The sequence below is a fragment of the Penicillium alfredii genome (assembly GCF_028826965.1).
Source record: "Penicillium alfredii strain IBT 34128 chromosome Unknown utg000007l_segment0_segment0, whole genome shotgun sequence".
NCBI lineage: Eukaryota > Fungi > Ascomycota > Eurotiomycetes > Eurotiales > Aspergillaceae > Penicillium > Penicillium alfredii.
Window position 1 is genome coordinate 1,354,583 of NW_026622704.1, and position 14,443 is coordinate 1,369,025.

Consider the following 14,443-nt stretch of genomic DNA (forward strand, 5'->3'; position numbering starts at 1 on the left):
AGGCAGTTGAGTGTCCGCTCATGTGTCGGCGTGCGCCGGGATGGTCTCGACTGGGTCAGATTGAGAGAGACGAGCAGAAATCGAAATAGAAGAGGCGGGAAAGTGACGGGAAAGTGACGGGAGAAGAAAAGAAAGGTGACAGGAAAGAGACGTAAAATAAGAGAAAAGAAGTGCCGAGGGACCAAGTTTGGGGGAAGAAAAGAGGTTCCGCGATGATGCTTCGAGTGGTTTGCGCGGTAACGCGACCGGCACACGAGTCACACTCGCGTGGAATGGCCTGTGGGGAGCAAAGGAACCCCCATTTACAATGAATAGCATAGAGAGATAATTAATTCTACATTGTTATTCTTGAGCAATATGAACATTCAGAAAAATTCCCAACTCCCCGTCGCCAAATTGTTACAGAGTCATCTATGACAGCCACTTCCCAATGGTCTCCCCAAACCAGCTCACAGCCACCTCCCTTCTCTTGGAACGCGCATTGTCCTGGGTTTTCATGAATGGGCCAGCCTCCTGTACATAAAGCTTTTGTTGTTCCAACTGGGCATTGTGTGCCCGGATCTCCAGCTCTCGCTCGTGTGGTGTCAGCTTTTCCAGCGGCTTGGATGGCTTGAAGCCTGCAGGGATGGGCTCGCCTCCGGGGATGTCCAGTTTAGCTTGAGGCTGTGACTGCTTCTCTGGCTGGAAGAGTGACATGAGAGGAGGTGGCTGGACACCAGCAGCCTTTGCATCCTCGACTCGCTTTTCATAGTCCAGCATCTGGTGATAGAGCTTGTCGGCATGCATCTGGATCTGTTCCTCTTTCTCGGTGTCATAGTTGAATGAAGAAGCATATCCGAGGGCTTGCAGGAATTTCTGTAAAGATTTCGAGTGTCAGCATTGCAATTAGATAGATACCTCAGTACAATCAAGCAGAACTTACGCTCTGGGTGAGGAAGCATCGTGAAAAAGTACCATTCTCCGCAGAGCACATGGTCAGCCGTGCCTCGACTTGCTTGCGCCAGTTGCCTGTCTGAAAGCAGTAGGTCAAGGCCTCATGCTCCAAGGCACAGTTCTCCATCGCCGCCCGCTGTACAGTGTCGCCGCGCTCCTTGTACTTCTCAATCACCCGCTCGGCCCCGCGCACACCTGCACGCTCATCGACATCGACTGGGGCTTTGTAGGTCTTCCACAGGTCAGCATAGCGGCCATCGGGGTAGAGCGAGGCCGCAGGGACCTTGGGTTTCGCGGATTCGGTGGTTTGAGGTTCGGGTGATGATGTCGAGGTCGGCTTCACTTCGGTCGCAGGCACATATTTGTCGGGCGCCTCCTGCTCGAGGTACTCCCTGAGCCCCGGGTCGAGCTTTTTGACAGGATCATTTTTACTGTCACCCCAAAACCACCCCATTTGGCAATTGTGTGTAGACAAGATTAAATAAGAGAAAAAAAAAAAGCCGAGTGGGTGGACCTTGGAGAGAGCGCGGAGTCGGTCAAAAATGGATCGTCCCCGATCGCCTTTGCTCCAACCGTCCTCGTTTCAACTATCACCCCGACGCGTCTCTCTCGACGTCGTCCCTCCACAATGGCCTCCAGTATGTGTTTATTTGTGCTGATATGGGAAAGTACTATTGCTGACGGTTTACAGCGCGAGAGGAGCGGCTGCAAATGCGCCAGCGCGGCGCTGGGTACGCGCCTCTATACCCCGCGAAACCATAACAGAAGCTGACCAGTGGTCCAGGACGCGCAAAATCAAAGAGGTGAATTTCGGCTTTTCGTTCGGGTCACCAGGAATTGAGCCTCCCGAACCGCAACTCTCGATCCCTGAGGCGAAAGTGCTTCCGCAAACACAACCAACCACGTCAACGCCGCCATCGTTGAAACCGTCGCAATCATCCCAAAATCGCATTGGAACCCAGCGAACGCCAGGAAGCGCGCGCAATGGCCTACCTCAAAGACCCTCGACCTACGATATACCGTCTGACGATGGACCTGAACAGACGCGGAGCAGCAAAAGGAGGAAAATCAGTATGTTGCACGACGCGATGCTCTGGGATTTGGAAGCGCATACTAATATTCCGAAGGCCCTCCTGACAGGAATTTGGATACTTCTTCACGCCGAAGTCCTTTGCGACGCGACAATGGCAACTCAATACCCAAAGAACCTGATGTCGCAAAGGAAACGGAGACTCAAGTAACTCAGGCACCAGAAGTTTCAACTACAGATATACCTGCACCTCAACCGACGCCAGTGAACGAACCAACCCGGACACAGGCATCACCCCTCCCAGAAATTCCAGCGGACGAATTACCACAGGCGGGTGAGTCGAGGATCAATGGCGAGGCCTCAGGGATTGCAGTCGGGGATGACAACGCGCCTCAACCCCTATTACCAGAGGCAGAGTCTGCGGGGCCGGAAATGGGCGAAAATATGCAAGAGCTGCCGTCGTCATCCAAAGCCCCGCTGGATCAAACACAAATTGGTAGTGGACAACCAGAAACCACCACAAAGTCACGCGCGAAGCGGCAAAGGAGCCGGTCACCTCAAGCCGGAAAGTCAGCCAAGGTGGCCAAGGAGCAGACGAAAGCCTCAGCGAAGTCTACATCACCACCCTCGCAGAAAGGGGCTAAATCGAAAGGGAACGCTCGACAAATTCGTGGCGGTTCAGGCGATGAGCCTGAAGCCGGCTATGTGCCGACTACTAATGACGGTGTGGAGGCGAACAGGGCTGCTCCCGAGCCTAGTAGCTCTATTAATTCAGCGGAGAAGAGCAATGAGGCATCCTCGAAGCTTACTCGGGAAATAAGGAAACCTCGTGGTCGCCTGGGACGCAAAGTCAATGGTCATCGCTCTCCGTCGCTGGCAGAGGATGTGGCACCAGAACCCGAAACTACAGTTCAAAACGAGCCTGCGAAGAAACAGGCTCAGTCATCAAAGACCAAACGACCCCGTGGTAGACCGTCTACTGCTGGGAAGACCACCGGCACAGCTGAGGCTTCTGAGCGTCCAGATGTTTCAATTGACCCAGCTCCAGCCGTGGGCGAATCGTCTTCGGCAGGTGCACAACGTAGCCGAAAGCCCAAGTCAAGAAAGCGAACCGACCGGCCGGAGGTCCAGCCCGAACCGGAGCCCGAGCCCGAAGCTGAACCAGAGCCAGAGCCAGAGCCAGAGGCGGAATCTGTGGCAGCAGCCCTCAAGAAGTCTCGAGGCTGCGCATCTGGAAAAAAAGCCACACGTGCAACGGCGTCCGAGCCTGCACCTGCAACAGAAGCGCAACCAGAACCCGAAATTGCCCAAGATGCGCCTCGGCGAAAAATAAGAGAGCCTCGAGGGGAAACCGTCCCTGTCACCGTGCATCGTCTCGCCAATACTACTGCTTTGGGTGGAACGGTCTCTCCTGCCGACGGGTCTGGTGATGAAGAAGAAGACTCGGCCGATGAGCTCTCGACGCGCCAGAAGACCAAGTTGCCCAGCCGCGGCGGGGTCAATCCAGCTGATGTCCTAAGCCAGATTTGTCGCGAGACGCTGGAGAAGACCTTGACAACACTCAAGAACGGGATTACGAACGAGACGAATCCCACGCGGCGCGCGGAATGGTCGCGCAAGAGGAAGGCTGTCGAGGCATTCGGCTCGGAGCTGGAAGGTCGCCTGCTTGACTTGAGTGAGATGCTCGACAGCAACTTTGTCCTTGGGGTCCAATTGAAGAAGGCGAAGCGGGAAATGATGGACCTGCGAAGCCATCTGTACCGAGTCCGGCGGGAGCGAGAGAACGTGGCCTTGCAGATGGACGCAGTGCGAGCAAAGCATATGGAAGATGAGAGGGCCAAATCGGTGAGTTATTTCTCGTTTCTTCTCATATCTTTTAGTCGCTGGTGAGGCGCTCACTAACCACTTTTGCCCCCTGCTAGGCTCGCACCACTATCAACAACTCCCTTCACAGTCTGGAGCTTGCCCTCGACCGCCAGCACCGTGCTCCACCCCCTACAGATTCCTCGCCCGCAAATGTCGAGTTTCTTCTACGTACTATGTCCGATGTAAGCTCTCGGGCGCCGGGGGCGCAAGGTGGGCTCCTGAACCAAGTCCGCGCCTTCAACGCGCAACTTGAAGCGACTGCGCGCCGTCTGGAGCAGCGATGATTGATTATTGTTTGGTTACAGTATGCATTGATGATACCAAGGAGCAGTGTTTTTCTTTTTATGTGTATAAACCGTGGCTGGGCCAAGGAGGCGTTGAGCGAATGGGATATGAATTCAGCGACTATTACTACAGCACTGTAGAGTTTTGGATGGAATAACATGGCAAAGTGTCGAAACCCATATCCACCTACTTGTGCAGCAAATCATAGTACATTGCCAGACCCGCACTCGTGTGGTGGTGCCGATGCCGAAGTCTTGGAAATCGGCGTGGATCGGCATTGCTTGGAAATCAAGGGCAAATGCAAATCCGAGTGCAGAAGTATATAAAAAGTCTGCAAGAATGGCATGATGGAATCGGCGCAATCCTTCAAATTCAACTTTTATTTGAACAAGACCACTCTTCTGAAGCATCTACAAACCAATTGATCCCATTTTCATCAGTCTCCCACTCTCGTCACATCCACCATGTCGAAACTCTTCACCCCGCTACAGATCGGGCGCGTGGAGCTCTCCAACCGCATCGCAATGGCACCGCTCACACGCTTCCGCGCCGACGACCAGCATGTCCCGCTACCGTTCGTCAAAGACTACTACGCGCAGCGGGCATCAGTACCCGGCACGCTCCTCGTGACAGAGGGCACCTTCATCACGCCGCAAGCCGGCGGCGCGCCCAACGTCCCGGGGATCTACAGCGAGGCCCAGATCGCCGCCTGGAAGAACATCACAGACGCCGTGCACGCCAAGGGCTCGTACATCTACATGCAGCTCTGGGCGCTGGGCCGAACCGCCAACCCAGGGGTTCTATCTGCCGAGGGCGGGTTCGACGTAGTCTCCAGCAGCGCGATCCCAGAACCCGCAGACAACGCGACACCACGGCCACTGAGTGAGTCCGAGATCCAGTCCTGGATCGCCGACTACGCACAGGCGGCGCGCAATGCCGTGGCGGCTGGTTTCGACGGCGTCGAGATCCACGCCGCCAACGGATACCTGCTCGACCAGTTCATCCAGGACGTCAGCAACACGCGGACGGACGGCTGGGGCGGCAGCGTCGAGAAGCGGGCGCGGTTCGCGATCGAGGCGACGCGCGCTGTGGTCGATGCCGTCGGCGCAGACCGCACGGCCATCCGGTTTAGCCCGTGGAGTACCTTCCAAGCCATGCGCATGCGCGACCCGGAGCCGCAGTTTGCGTATCTGGCGCGCCAGCTGGCGCCGCTGCGGCTGGCGTATGTGCATCTTGTTGAGGGCCGTATCGCGGGTAATGTCGAGGTCGCTGATGATACGGCGGACGGCCTGGATTTCTTCCTCGATGCTTATGGCGATGCCGGGCCGGTTGTTGTTGCCGGTGGATACACGGCTGAGTCGGCGCCTGCTGCTGTTGATGGCAGGTATGCCGGTCGCGATGTTGTCGTTGCTTTTGGGCGCCGATTCATCTCCAACCCGGACTTGCCGTTCCGAATCAAGGCTGGGGTTCCGCTCGAGCCATACCAGCGCGAGCTCTTTTATCTGCCTAAGAATCCCAGGGGGTATATTGACTATGAATTCAGTCCTGAGTTCAAGGCTGCAGACGTGGGGGCTTGATTGAGGAGTTGTTATAGAGCTTGGGTTGCATATTTGCGTGGCGCGTGGGCAAAGATAGGGTTGGCACATTGTGTTGAAGAGTGTATTGATGATAGCATCTATAGAAGTTAGACTCGTTTTCTATTTTTCTATTTATTCTCCCTCTCTCTCCCTCCTTGTGTGACTGTTCATCTTAGAGAATTCTTGCCCAAGTGAATAGTTAGAACCATCACGTAGGCCCTAAGAAACTCGAAGTCCGATATTCCACTGCCATATTCATATATTATAAAATCTTTTCTAACAGCCTGTTAGATCAAGAGTTCACTGCATTACACAACTAAGGACCGTATTATGCCTCAGGATCCATGGATTTATAGCATATTACCGTTGGACAGAAACCAGGATTAGTCAATTATCTTAAGCTTAAAGCTGATATGCGATTGCAACCCCAGGCAATAAAGCCAGTCGGGAAGGCAAGGGGAAAGCACACCTTAGCAGATGAATTCAACCTCGGGAATTAGAATATTCGACCGGCCGATCCAGCATATTAAAGGCAAAGGAAAATAAAAGGGTCGATATAGACAGGTCAAACTACTAAAGCAGGGAGCTATGGGGGTATCAAGACATGATAGGTGAAATACTCCCAAGCAGGAACTACGATAACTAACCTCAATAGTATAAGAGTAATTAGTTCAAAATCCATAAAGTATTTCTCATATCTAATCGAATCCAAAGACAAATTGCACCATAAGAGCTTCTTATTTTTTTTTATTGCTATATCATGAATTCTAACCCCAAACCTATAGATGGGCGACACACCAAGGACAAAAGCCAGCTCTACATCCGAGCTATTTTTCCGGGCACCTCTTTTGAGGAATTTCCTTGACCCCTCAATTCCAAGAAAGGTCAGAGTGAGGCACACGGGATCACCGGCTGCATCCATCCTCAAGTGGCAAGGAGATCGGCTCAGTTGCCGATCCACACTGCATACACCGCCAATCCGATGTCATCGCTCATCTCCCAAGTCCGACACATCCGGGGACCAACTGTGGAGAAAGCCGCATGGGCCGAAATTGTCTGGGGTTCCGCTCCGCCGAGCCGAAATTATGCAAGACAAAGAGAGGAAAAAGAAAAAAAAAGTGTATGTATGTGGTTGTATTTTTCTATGGTGTTCATGAATGATGTTCGATGTTCATGTGTCTTGTCGATCTACCCACAGACTTGACCGCATCGAGATAGTTCCATGTAGGTAGAATCCTTCGTACCCGTCCGGCTGCGTGCCGAGTGCGGGGGTTCATTAGAAAAAGAAAAAATCGCACTATTGGAAAGAAGGATTTCCTGACAGCTGGTCCACGATATCCTTGGTTTGACCGCAAGTGGCGGATCATGACGATCGCGTTTGGCCAGATGAGAGAGAGAGAGAGTCAGGGAGAAAAGGAAAAGAAGGAAGATGTGGAGCGCGTATCCACGGTACAGGATGTGCCAGACAGTCGCTCCATCTCCATCTCTCTCCCGGACCGAAATTAGCTCTCCAACTCGGCACGGTTGAAAGGGTCTATCACAGATGACGCCATGGGCTATGATCTTTTCTTCTTTTTGTTCCCCCATCACGCGCTCTCTCGGCGCAGGGCTGAGCGAGCTATGTTCTTCTTCTCCCCGCATGCCATACTCCATCGAGTAGGGAACATCGCTACCCCCGCTGAAGGTGTATCTCGGGGGAACGGAGTTGGGGTGGGGAATCTGTAGCTGTGGCAAGGTCTTTGCGGTACTTGGGTTCGGGTGAGCCACATCGCTGGGTCTGGGGTTGGCGTGTCGACTCAGGAGCTTGGTTAGTATGGAGATATTCCTTTCTATTGCTTTGTTAGGGAAGAGATATGCTGTAATTGTATCCATCACTGAGCGATCGTCTGGAGAGTAAAAAAAAAAATGAATGAATGAATGAATGAAAAAGACCAAGCCAAAAATTACATAGTCATCTATCCATGGATGCATCATCGACAGGAACACAGCAGACTCTGGATGTCAAGACGGGTCTCTGAATATCTAATATCAAGCTCGAGCACATGGGCATGTTTGCTCTCGAGTATCACAACGGGCCGCACATTCTAAATAGTTTTTTCCTTGGGGTCACACCGGAGTATACCCCGGCCTGATGCCCTAGACTAATCAAACTATCAACGCCATTATTGAGCACAACTCTTGGCAAGTCCAAAGCTCTGCTTATCCGGTTACATCCACACGGAAAATGTAAACAACTCCATACCCCTAGCCCTAGGCCCTCGGGTACACACGAGGTGAGCCGACAGTAGCCTGCGCCACGCATGCGGGCAGGAGCACGGGGATGAAACCCCGTCAATCAGAGCTTCTTGATCGACTGGGTTGAGCGAGGAGACAGAGCCAGGTCACCTGGCAGATACTATCCTACTATCCCGAACTGGACTGTTTCCCGACATATGCTGACTATTGGATTGAACACTTGCGGGGATGACCAGGGAGTAGGTACCTACAGGAAGTATGAATTGCACTACAGGCTTCTAGACCCCGAGAGGGTATTCTGTGCGGGGTGAGCTATTGCTGTCCATGCATGATGTACCAGTACCTCCAGCGAAGTAGGTAGCCACCACTATACCCGTTGATACATCGACATTCGAACAACATAAAAAAAAAAGCTAATCAATTGACCCGACTCGGTCTGAATCGAGACGGGGAATCTCTGCATGGTCTGAATTGAAAGCAAATTATCACAAATTTTTTATTTGTGATAGTAACATAATATCCCATATCGAGGATGGATCATGCTGGAGTGTCGTGAGCGTGTTTACCCTCCGACTGGTACCTACTGTAGATCGTGTTCTCCCGGACCAGGTCGAGGGCTATTTGGGGGCTATTCCCGCGAGAATAAGAAGGAATTAGCGCGGATCTGGCCAACATCCGAACAGAGAATAATTTCGAGACAATTTCCCTCCAGTCGAATGGGAACGGGGATTCGGTCTCCACGCGGAAGCCAGCCGCGTCCTCAAAAAAAAAAAAAAAAGGGGGGAACCTCAAATGGCCATTCTTTGCATAATTCACCAGAGCAGAACATGCCGATCGATGCGAAAATATGAAAGTCCTCAGTAATTCTCCAATATTCAAATACACCAGAGGTCGTGACGCAGTCGACTTCCGGGCTCTACCGAGGACAGAACACTCCGAGGTCGGATGGATCAACAAGCATCCCCCACAGCTTCATGGCGTATTCCGTGTTGGCCCCCGGCAGGAATCGAGCTCCATAAACTATTAAAACGTTAAAAAAAAAAACATGTGGTTGGGGGCCATCGTTGAACATGTTGTGCAGTAGTGGCGATCGCGTTCTCTTAGGTTGAAAGCCCTGAAGTATGCCCAAGTGTTCGAGATATCTCTCTTCCCTTGATCCGGGGTAACAAGTCAATTACAAGAAATGCTGTTCTGTCAGCACAAGAACCACCGCTAAGAGACCCACCGCAGAGAGGAGCAGAAAATAAGGAAAAAAAAAAAAAAACCAAAGAAGCTCCACCGAGAAACACGATGGGATCGACATGACTGGCGATGCTGAACACGGCAGGTTGGCAACGAGTGAGCTCATCTCATTCTTCTTTTTTTTCCCTCTGCCAATGCTTATTCCCGGATCCCTCTCTCTCTCCACTTTTTTTTCCCTCTTTGCCACAGGATTTCCCTTCATCCTTGCTTCCGTGACCAGCTGGGCCAAGTACCCACGGTTTTCCCCCTTGCCCGAGCTGTGCCGTCTCCACGGCTGATTCGGCATTCGAGCCTTTCCCCAGTCCGGGGAGAGTTCCTGTGTGACTGTTGCTAGGGGAAAAGAAAAGAAAAGAAAAGAAAAGAAAAGAAAAAAAAAAAAAAAAAGAATCGGGTGACAGCGCAACCCACTACTGGGTCAACGCCCCCTAGGACGCAGGCAAGGATTCATAAGGATCCATTCTGGAGTCTTGTTCATCCTTTTCTTTTCTTTTCTTTTTTTGTCGCTGTCGAGTCCACTTTTCTTTTTTCTTTTTTTCCAGTAACCTGCCAATTAACCTCCGTTAGTGTGGGAACGGACTATTGCACATCTTTGCGCTTTAGAAAACCAGGGAGCTTCGAGCAACGAACAGCCGAGTAAGTTTTTTGTGTCCAACTCCACTCGCTCTTCCTTTCGTCCTCCAGAAAACACTCCAAAATTTGGAGCGGTTCGTTGTGCGGTGCTTGGCCCCGAACTGGTTTTTTAGCGCTCCTTCAGCCCGTGCTCGCGTCAAGCTATAATAGCTTCGGTTGCGCCTCCCCTCTCGTCTTCATCTTCGTCTCTGCCCCGCGGTGCTGTTTGGCTGTTTTGGATCAGATCTTGTCTTTTATAACTGTGTTATAAGACTTGGTTCCATTGGGGTTTCCTGGATTGTGTTCAGCTTGAATACCCCCTTTGTTATTCTTTTTTAGTACCTTGGCCTTGTTCTTTCTTTCTTTCCTTTTTTAACATAATCTCAGAAACATTTTGCGAGACTTGATCCCCGCGATCCTTCACAATGGCTGCTGAAACCACCAACAATGGGGCCCTCGAAAAGGACATTGGTCCGGTGCCCCAGCATTCTAACGGCAGTGGGTCCCCCATGCACCCCCAGATGTCTGCCGAGGAGCACCAGGTCGCCAGAGCCGCCGCGCGCTTCGGATACGGCCCTCTGGCCCAGGTCAACACGGCCGAGGCACGTCTGCCTCCCTTCGGTGGTGAATTCCAGCCCGGTCTGTACAAGCCGGTGGAAGGTCGCAAGTTTGGCAATCCCGCTCCTCTTGGCCTATGCGCTTTCGCCCTCACCACTTTCGTGCTGAGCGCCATCAACATGGGGGCCCGGGACTTGACTGCGCCCAACATCGTCGTCGGTCTGGCCTTTGGATATGGTGGTCTGGTGCAGTTGCTAGCCGGCATGTGGTATGCCATGAAATAATCCTTCGTGTCAATCTGGTGTTGGAGCTAACAGCTTTTCAGGGAAATGGCCGTTGGTAACACCTTTGGTGCCACTGCGTTGTCCTCGTACGGTGGCTTCTGGCTCGCGTTCGCCATCGTCTTGACCCCCGGTGGATTCGAAATCGAGAAGGAGCTCGGAGGCGCCGGTCCTGACTTTTATAACTCAATGGGTCTGTTCCTGCTGGTAAGTCTGCCACCGCATGTCGAGTCAGCAATATCCCCAAGCTAACCATTTTTTCCCCGAACCAGGGATGGTTCATCTTCACCACCATCATGCTCTTCTGCACCCTGAAGTCCACCGTCGCCTTCTTCTTGCTGTTCTTCTTCCTCGACCTGACCTTCCTGCTGCTCGGCATTGCCTATATCCAGCGGGACCCGTCCGGCATGCCCAACACCAAGGTCCAAAAGGCCGGTGGTCTGTTTGGTCTGCTGGCTGCCTTTGCTGCCTGGTACAACGCCCTGGCCGGTATCGCCGACACCAGCAACAGCTTCTTCATCTTCCCTGTCATCCACTTCCCGTGGTCGCCCACTGGCCGCACCCGCCGGGCCAAGACCGACCGGGAGGAGGCGTAATTTCGTTTTGACGAAAAAAGAAACGCCTATGGATGAATGTGAAGAATGGAGATGCGTATATAAATGCGCTGGTAATGTTTTCTGATACCCAATTGTTGTACCATTGCTGCAATCCCAAGTCGTTTTTGTTCTTTTGAGGTCGGGGTTTTTGGTGTGTTTTTGTTGGGTCAGGCGTCAACATCGAAAGAGTGTCGTCGACAATGAGGACAATCGAAAGTCTTGGGGTTCGAGGGATGCGGTATTTTTTTGGGGTTTGTAGCTCTTGTTGCTGCTGTCATCTGGGGAGTGAGATGGTCAACCTGTCTCTCTCTTTCTCGGTAAGATGCTGCTTCAAACCCATGATCGTCCACTGTCCACTATTAGTGGCATTGTGGGCGTGTGTAATGAGAGGGGAGGGATGCAAGTTATATCTTGTCTTGTGGTCCTTTGGTTCCCCTCATGTATGGCTTTTCCTTGTATTTAATTTCCTTGCCGTCTGTTTATGTTGACGCTCAGATCCATTGACATGATAATGAAAATCATGTTTTGAATGCACTCATACCTTTTCTTTGCTGTTGTGGTTGTAGTTTGTATGTTGTCATGTTGAATAGGGACTGCACTCGGGACATGTCCTTGTCTGTTGATGGTGGTGTTCCGCAGTTCAGAGAGACAGGGGAAAGGCAGAGGTGTCTTCTTAAGTCATCTAGAGTGGACGTGGTTATTCTCGGGCCCAGTGCTGTCGCTGACAAAATCTTGAATGGACTGAAGTATAGAAAGAGATCCTGCTGTAAACATGAACAAAGTGAGTGTAAGAATGAGTGCTGTCTAGGTAGATACCTCGGTACCATACCTTAGCCCCTCATAGGTAGATATATACCCGCAGGCAGGAAGACCAGGTATAGAGTGTCACCCCGTGTCCGCGTCGATCAGGGTCCTGTCCGAGTCTTATACACCCGTCGAGCCAAGCACCGAGTATTCGTCATAGGAAACGAACGTGAGTTTTTTAGACGAGCAGTGAATTCTGTGGTCAAGTCCGAAGAAGAAGAAGAGGAAAAGGAGGGAAAAGGCCTCGTAGAAAGAAAGCAGTTAAATCGAGTCTTAACTTCATCGTTATAAAACGAAACCCTCGATCAATCGGACGTTGTTCTCGTTCTGGCGCTTGTCCTCGCTCGTCAATGGGATGAATTGAATATGAGATGGGGACAAAGAACGTGAATAAATAGATTGAGCAAAAAAAGAAGGAAAGAAAAAGTATTCTTGACAGGGAAGCATAATATCAAAAGTTGAAAAGAATACTTCTACAACGCCGAGATACATCCGACCTTCATCCGGCTCAAACTCGGTGCTCGCTCGGCAACTCCCTCTTCCCCCATAGCCCTATCATAGATCACGTATATAACGGAGATAGCTCGGTCTTTATAATGACATGGATCTATAGTATGCGTTGTTTACGGATTGCACGTTCTTATCATTATCTCAAAAATGGAACAAAAGGAAGAGGAGTTGCCGAGGTGGATGGTGGATGGATATTGTATGGATAGATGAAAATGAACTTTCCGGCTTATAGACATGATTTAATATTCTTGGTGCTTTAGTTATCTATTTTTCCCTTGTTTAGTTTGCCACTGGGCTTAGAGTAGATGTAAGTAACTCTGAGTATATGAGGCATTTAAGGTAAGGTTGCTTCCAAAGTTGGTTGATACCCACCAGAATGAGAACGGCGTCATACATTACAGAGTAAAATGGGTCTATCCTCGAAAGAGATAACCGACCTAGCCGATTCCTGCGGATTTGGATGAATTCGGCATCGCAAAGAGACGCAACAGAGTTGATCAATGGCTGGAGGGTATTGATGAGTTTGGAACTGTGCTCTATGCAGTGGTGAGCTGCACACATGGAGGATAACTCTTGTATTCGATTCTGCTGGGTTACCTCAATTATATTCTGCTCTCTATACAACGACCCTGTGGAGACATGGTGCCGCCGGGGTGACCAGGCCAATAGCGATGCTAAGCGCTTTGCTCCAGGGCTTGAAGGGCCTCCTCAAGGGAAATGACGTCGAGGTTCATCTTGGGCAGCAGACTGTCGATTATGACCTTCTTGAACTCGGCATTCTGGTGCACCGGCAAGTCCAGCACGTTATCAGCAATCACATAAATACGGTAATCCAAGTCAAACAACCGACCGAATGGTGCTCATGACGACTCCAGAAAAGCTCAATCTGGACTGCCATGCAAAGAGTTGGCCTTATCCCCCGTGACAGGGATATCAAACACGCTCGAGATCACTCACAATCACCACTGTGTTGATCTTCTGTGACTTCAAGGTGTGCTCCAGCGCATTGCCCGTGGTTGCGGACCATCTCTTCTTAGGAAATACTAGATCCTTCTCATCTAGCGTGAACCGACTGTCGATCTGCACCTCGGGGGTGCCAGTCTCGAAGGCGCCGAAGGGTGCGATGAGGTTAGCGAATGGCGTGTTGGTCTTCACCTCGGGTTGTCCCTGACTGAAGGCGAGCGTGGTGAAGATAGTCACTGGACGAGGGATCTTCTGGTGAACCGCGTTGTTCCAGCGCGTGTAGTTTGTGATCAGGGCTTGTTCTTCTGGAGTCTCTTGGACGGCGCCTATCAGGGCAGACCCCCAATCCAAATGGAGGATTGCGTAGAGTGGCCCGAAGTTTGGGTATGCGGATGCCATTTTTATTGAGGGATGAAGCAAGGAAAACAAATGTTTTCTTGATATACCTCGCCGTCCCCGTTGTATCAACATTCCTGACCGGGTGGGCAGCCGTGTCCATGCAATCGGTCATGATGACCTATCTGGTGGATATCTTCCATGAGAAGAGTGCCGGCGCCAGTGCCAGTTTTAACCTCGCCCGCTGCTTGTTTGCTGCCGGGAACACTAGTTTTGTCGTGCCTCTGATCGATGCCGTTGGCGTGGGGCTCATCTTTACTATTTGTGTTGCTGTGCAACTGCTTTCCCTGGTTGGTCCTCTGGTGCAGTGGAGATTCGCCGCTGCATTGAGGGAAAATGCTGCAAGACAGGAAGCTCAAGCTACCGAGTCTAAATTATAATCGAGATCTGTCTTTGCGTGAGCATCTGGGGATAGATGGCGATGTGTTCTTGTTTGATTTCACCCATGTATAGATTTCATCTGCCATTTTCATTTGGGGCAGACTACCGGCAGTCCACTCTATTCATTCTATTTATTTACACATGCACAACTACTTACGTCGATTCACCTAATATTCA

The 14,443-nt window shown here is 51.3% G+C and overlaps 6 protein-coding genes across 6 annotated transcripts; 4 read left to right on the plus strand and 2 right to left on the minus strand.

Annotated features, from left to right (window-relative positions):
- Nucleotides 1-411: 411 nt before the first annotated feature.
- NUU61_005177 (uncharacterized protein) lies at nucleotides 412-1,387 on the minus strand (the record flags this gene model as incomplete). Its single annotated transcript, XM_056655759.1, has 2 exons — nucleotides 412-855; nucleotides 923-1,387. 2 exons carry the CDS (start codon nucleotides 1,385-1,387, stop codon nucleotides 412-414), a joined length of 909 nt encoding a protein of 302 aa, XP_056511372.1.
- A 174-nt stretch (nucleotides 1,388-1,561) lies between these two features.
- Nucleotides 1,562-4,113, plus strand: NUU61_005178 (uncharacterized protein; the record flags this gene model as incomplete). Its single annotated transcript, XM_056655760.1, has 5 exons — nucleotides 1,562-1,571; nucleotides 1,625-1,664; nucleotides 1,718-2,004; nucleotides 2,061-3,808; nucleotides 3,886-4,113. 5 exons carry the CDS (start codon nucleotides 1,562-1,564, stop codon nucleotides 4,111-4,113), a joined length of 2,313 nt encoding a protein of 770 aa, XP_056511373.1.
- A 465-nt stretch (nucleotides 4,114-4,578) lies between these two features.
- On the plus strand, nucleotides 4,579-5,691 carry NUU61_005179 (alkene reductase; the record flags this gene model as incomplete). Its single annotated transcript, XM_056655761.1, has 1 exon — nucleotides 4,579-5,691. The coding sequence occupies one exon, from the start codon at nucleotides 4,579-4,581 to the stop codon at nucleotides 5,689-5,691; it is 1,113 nt and encodes a 370-aa protein (XP_056511374.1).
- A 4,511-nt stretch (nucleotides 5,692-10,202) lies between these two features.
- NUU61_005180 (acetate uptake transporter family protein) lies at nucleotides 10,203-11,212 on the plus strand (the record flags this gene model as incomplete). Its single annotated transcript, XM_056655762.1, has 3 exons — nucleotides 10,203-10,603; nucleotides 10,661-10,823; nucleotides 10,889-11,212. The coding sequence occupies 3 exons, from the start codon at nucleotides 10,203-10,205 to the stop codon at nucleotides 11,210-11,212; spliced, it is 888 nt and encodes a 295-aa protein (XP_056511375.1).
- Nucleotides 11,213-13,200: 1,988 nt separating this feature from the next.
- NUU61_005181 (cysteine hydrolase family protein) lies at nucleotides 13,201-13,888 on the minus strand (the record flags this gene model as incomplete). The annotated part of the gene is made up of 2 exons (XM_056655763.1): nucleotides 13,201-13,385; nucleotides 13,468-13,888. 2 exons carry the CDS (start codon nucleotides 13,886-13,888, stop codon nucleotides 13,201-13,203), a joined length of 606 nt encoding a protein of 201 aa, XP_056511376.1.
- Nucleotides 13,889-13,998: 110 nt separating this feature from the next.
- On the plus strand, nucleotides 13,999-14,265 carry NUU61_005182 (uncharacterized protein; the record flags this gene model as incomplete). The annotated part of the gene is made up of 1 exon (XM_056655764.1): nucleotides 13,999-14,265. One exon carries the CDS (start codon nucleotides 13,999-14,001, stop codon nucleotides 14,263-14,265), a length of 267 nt encoding a protein of 88 aa, XP_056511377.1.
- Between the last annotated feature and the right edge of the window lie 178 nt (nucleotides 14,266-14,443).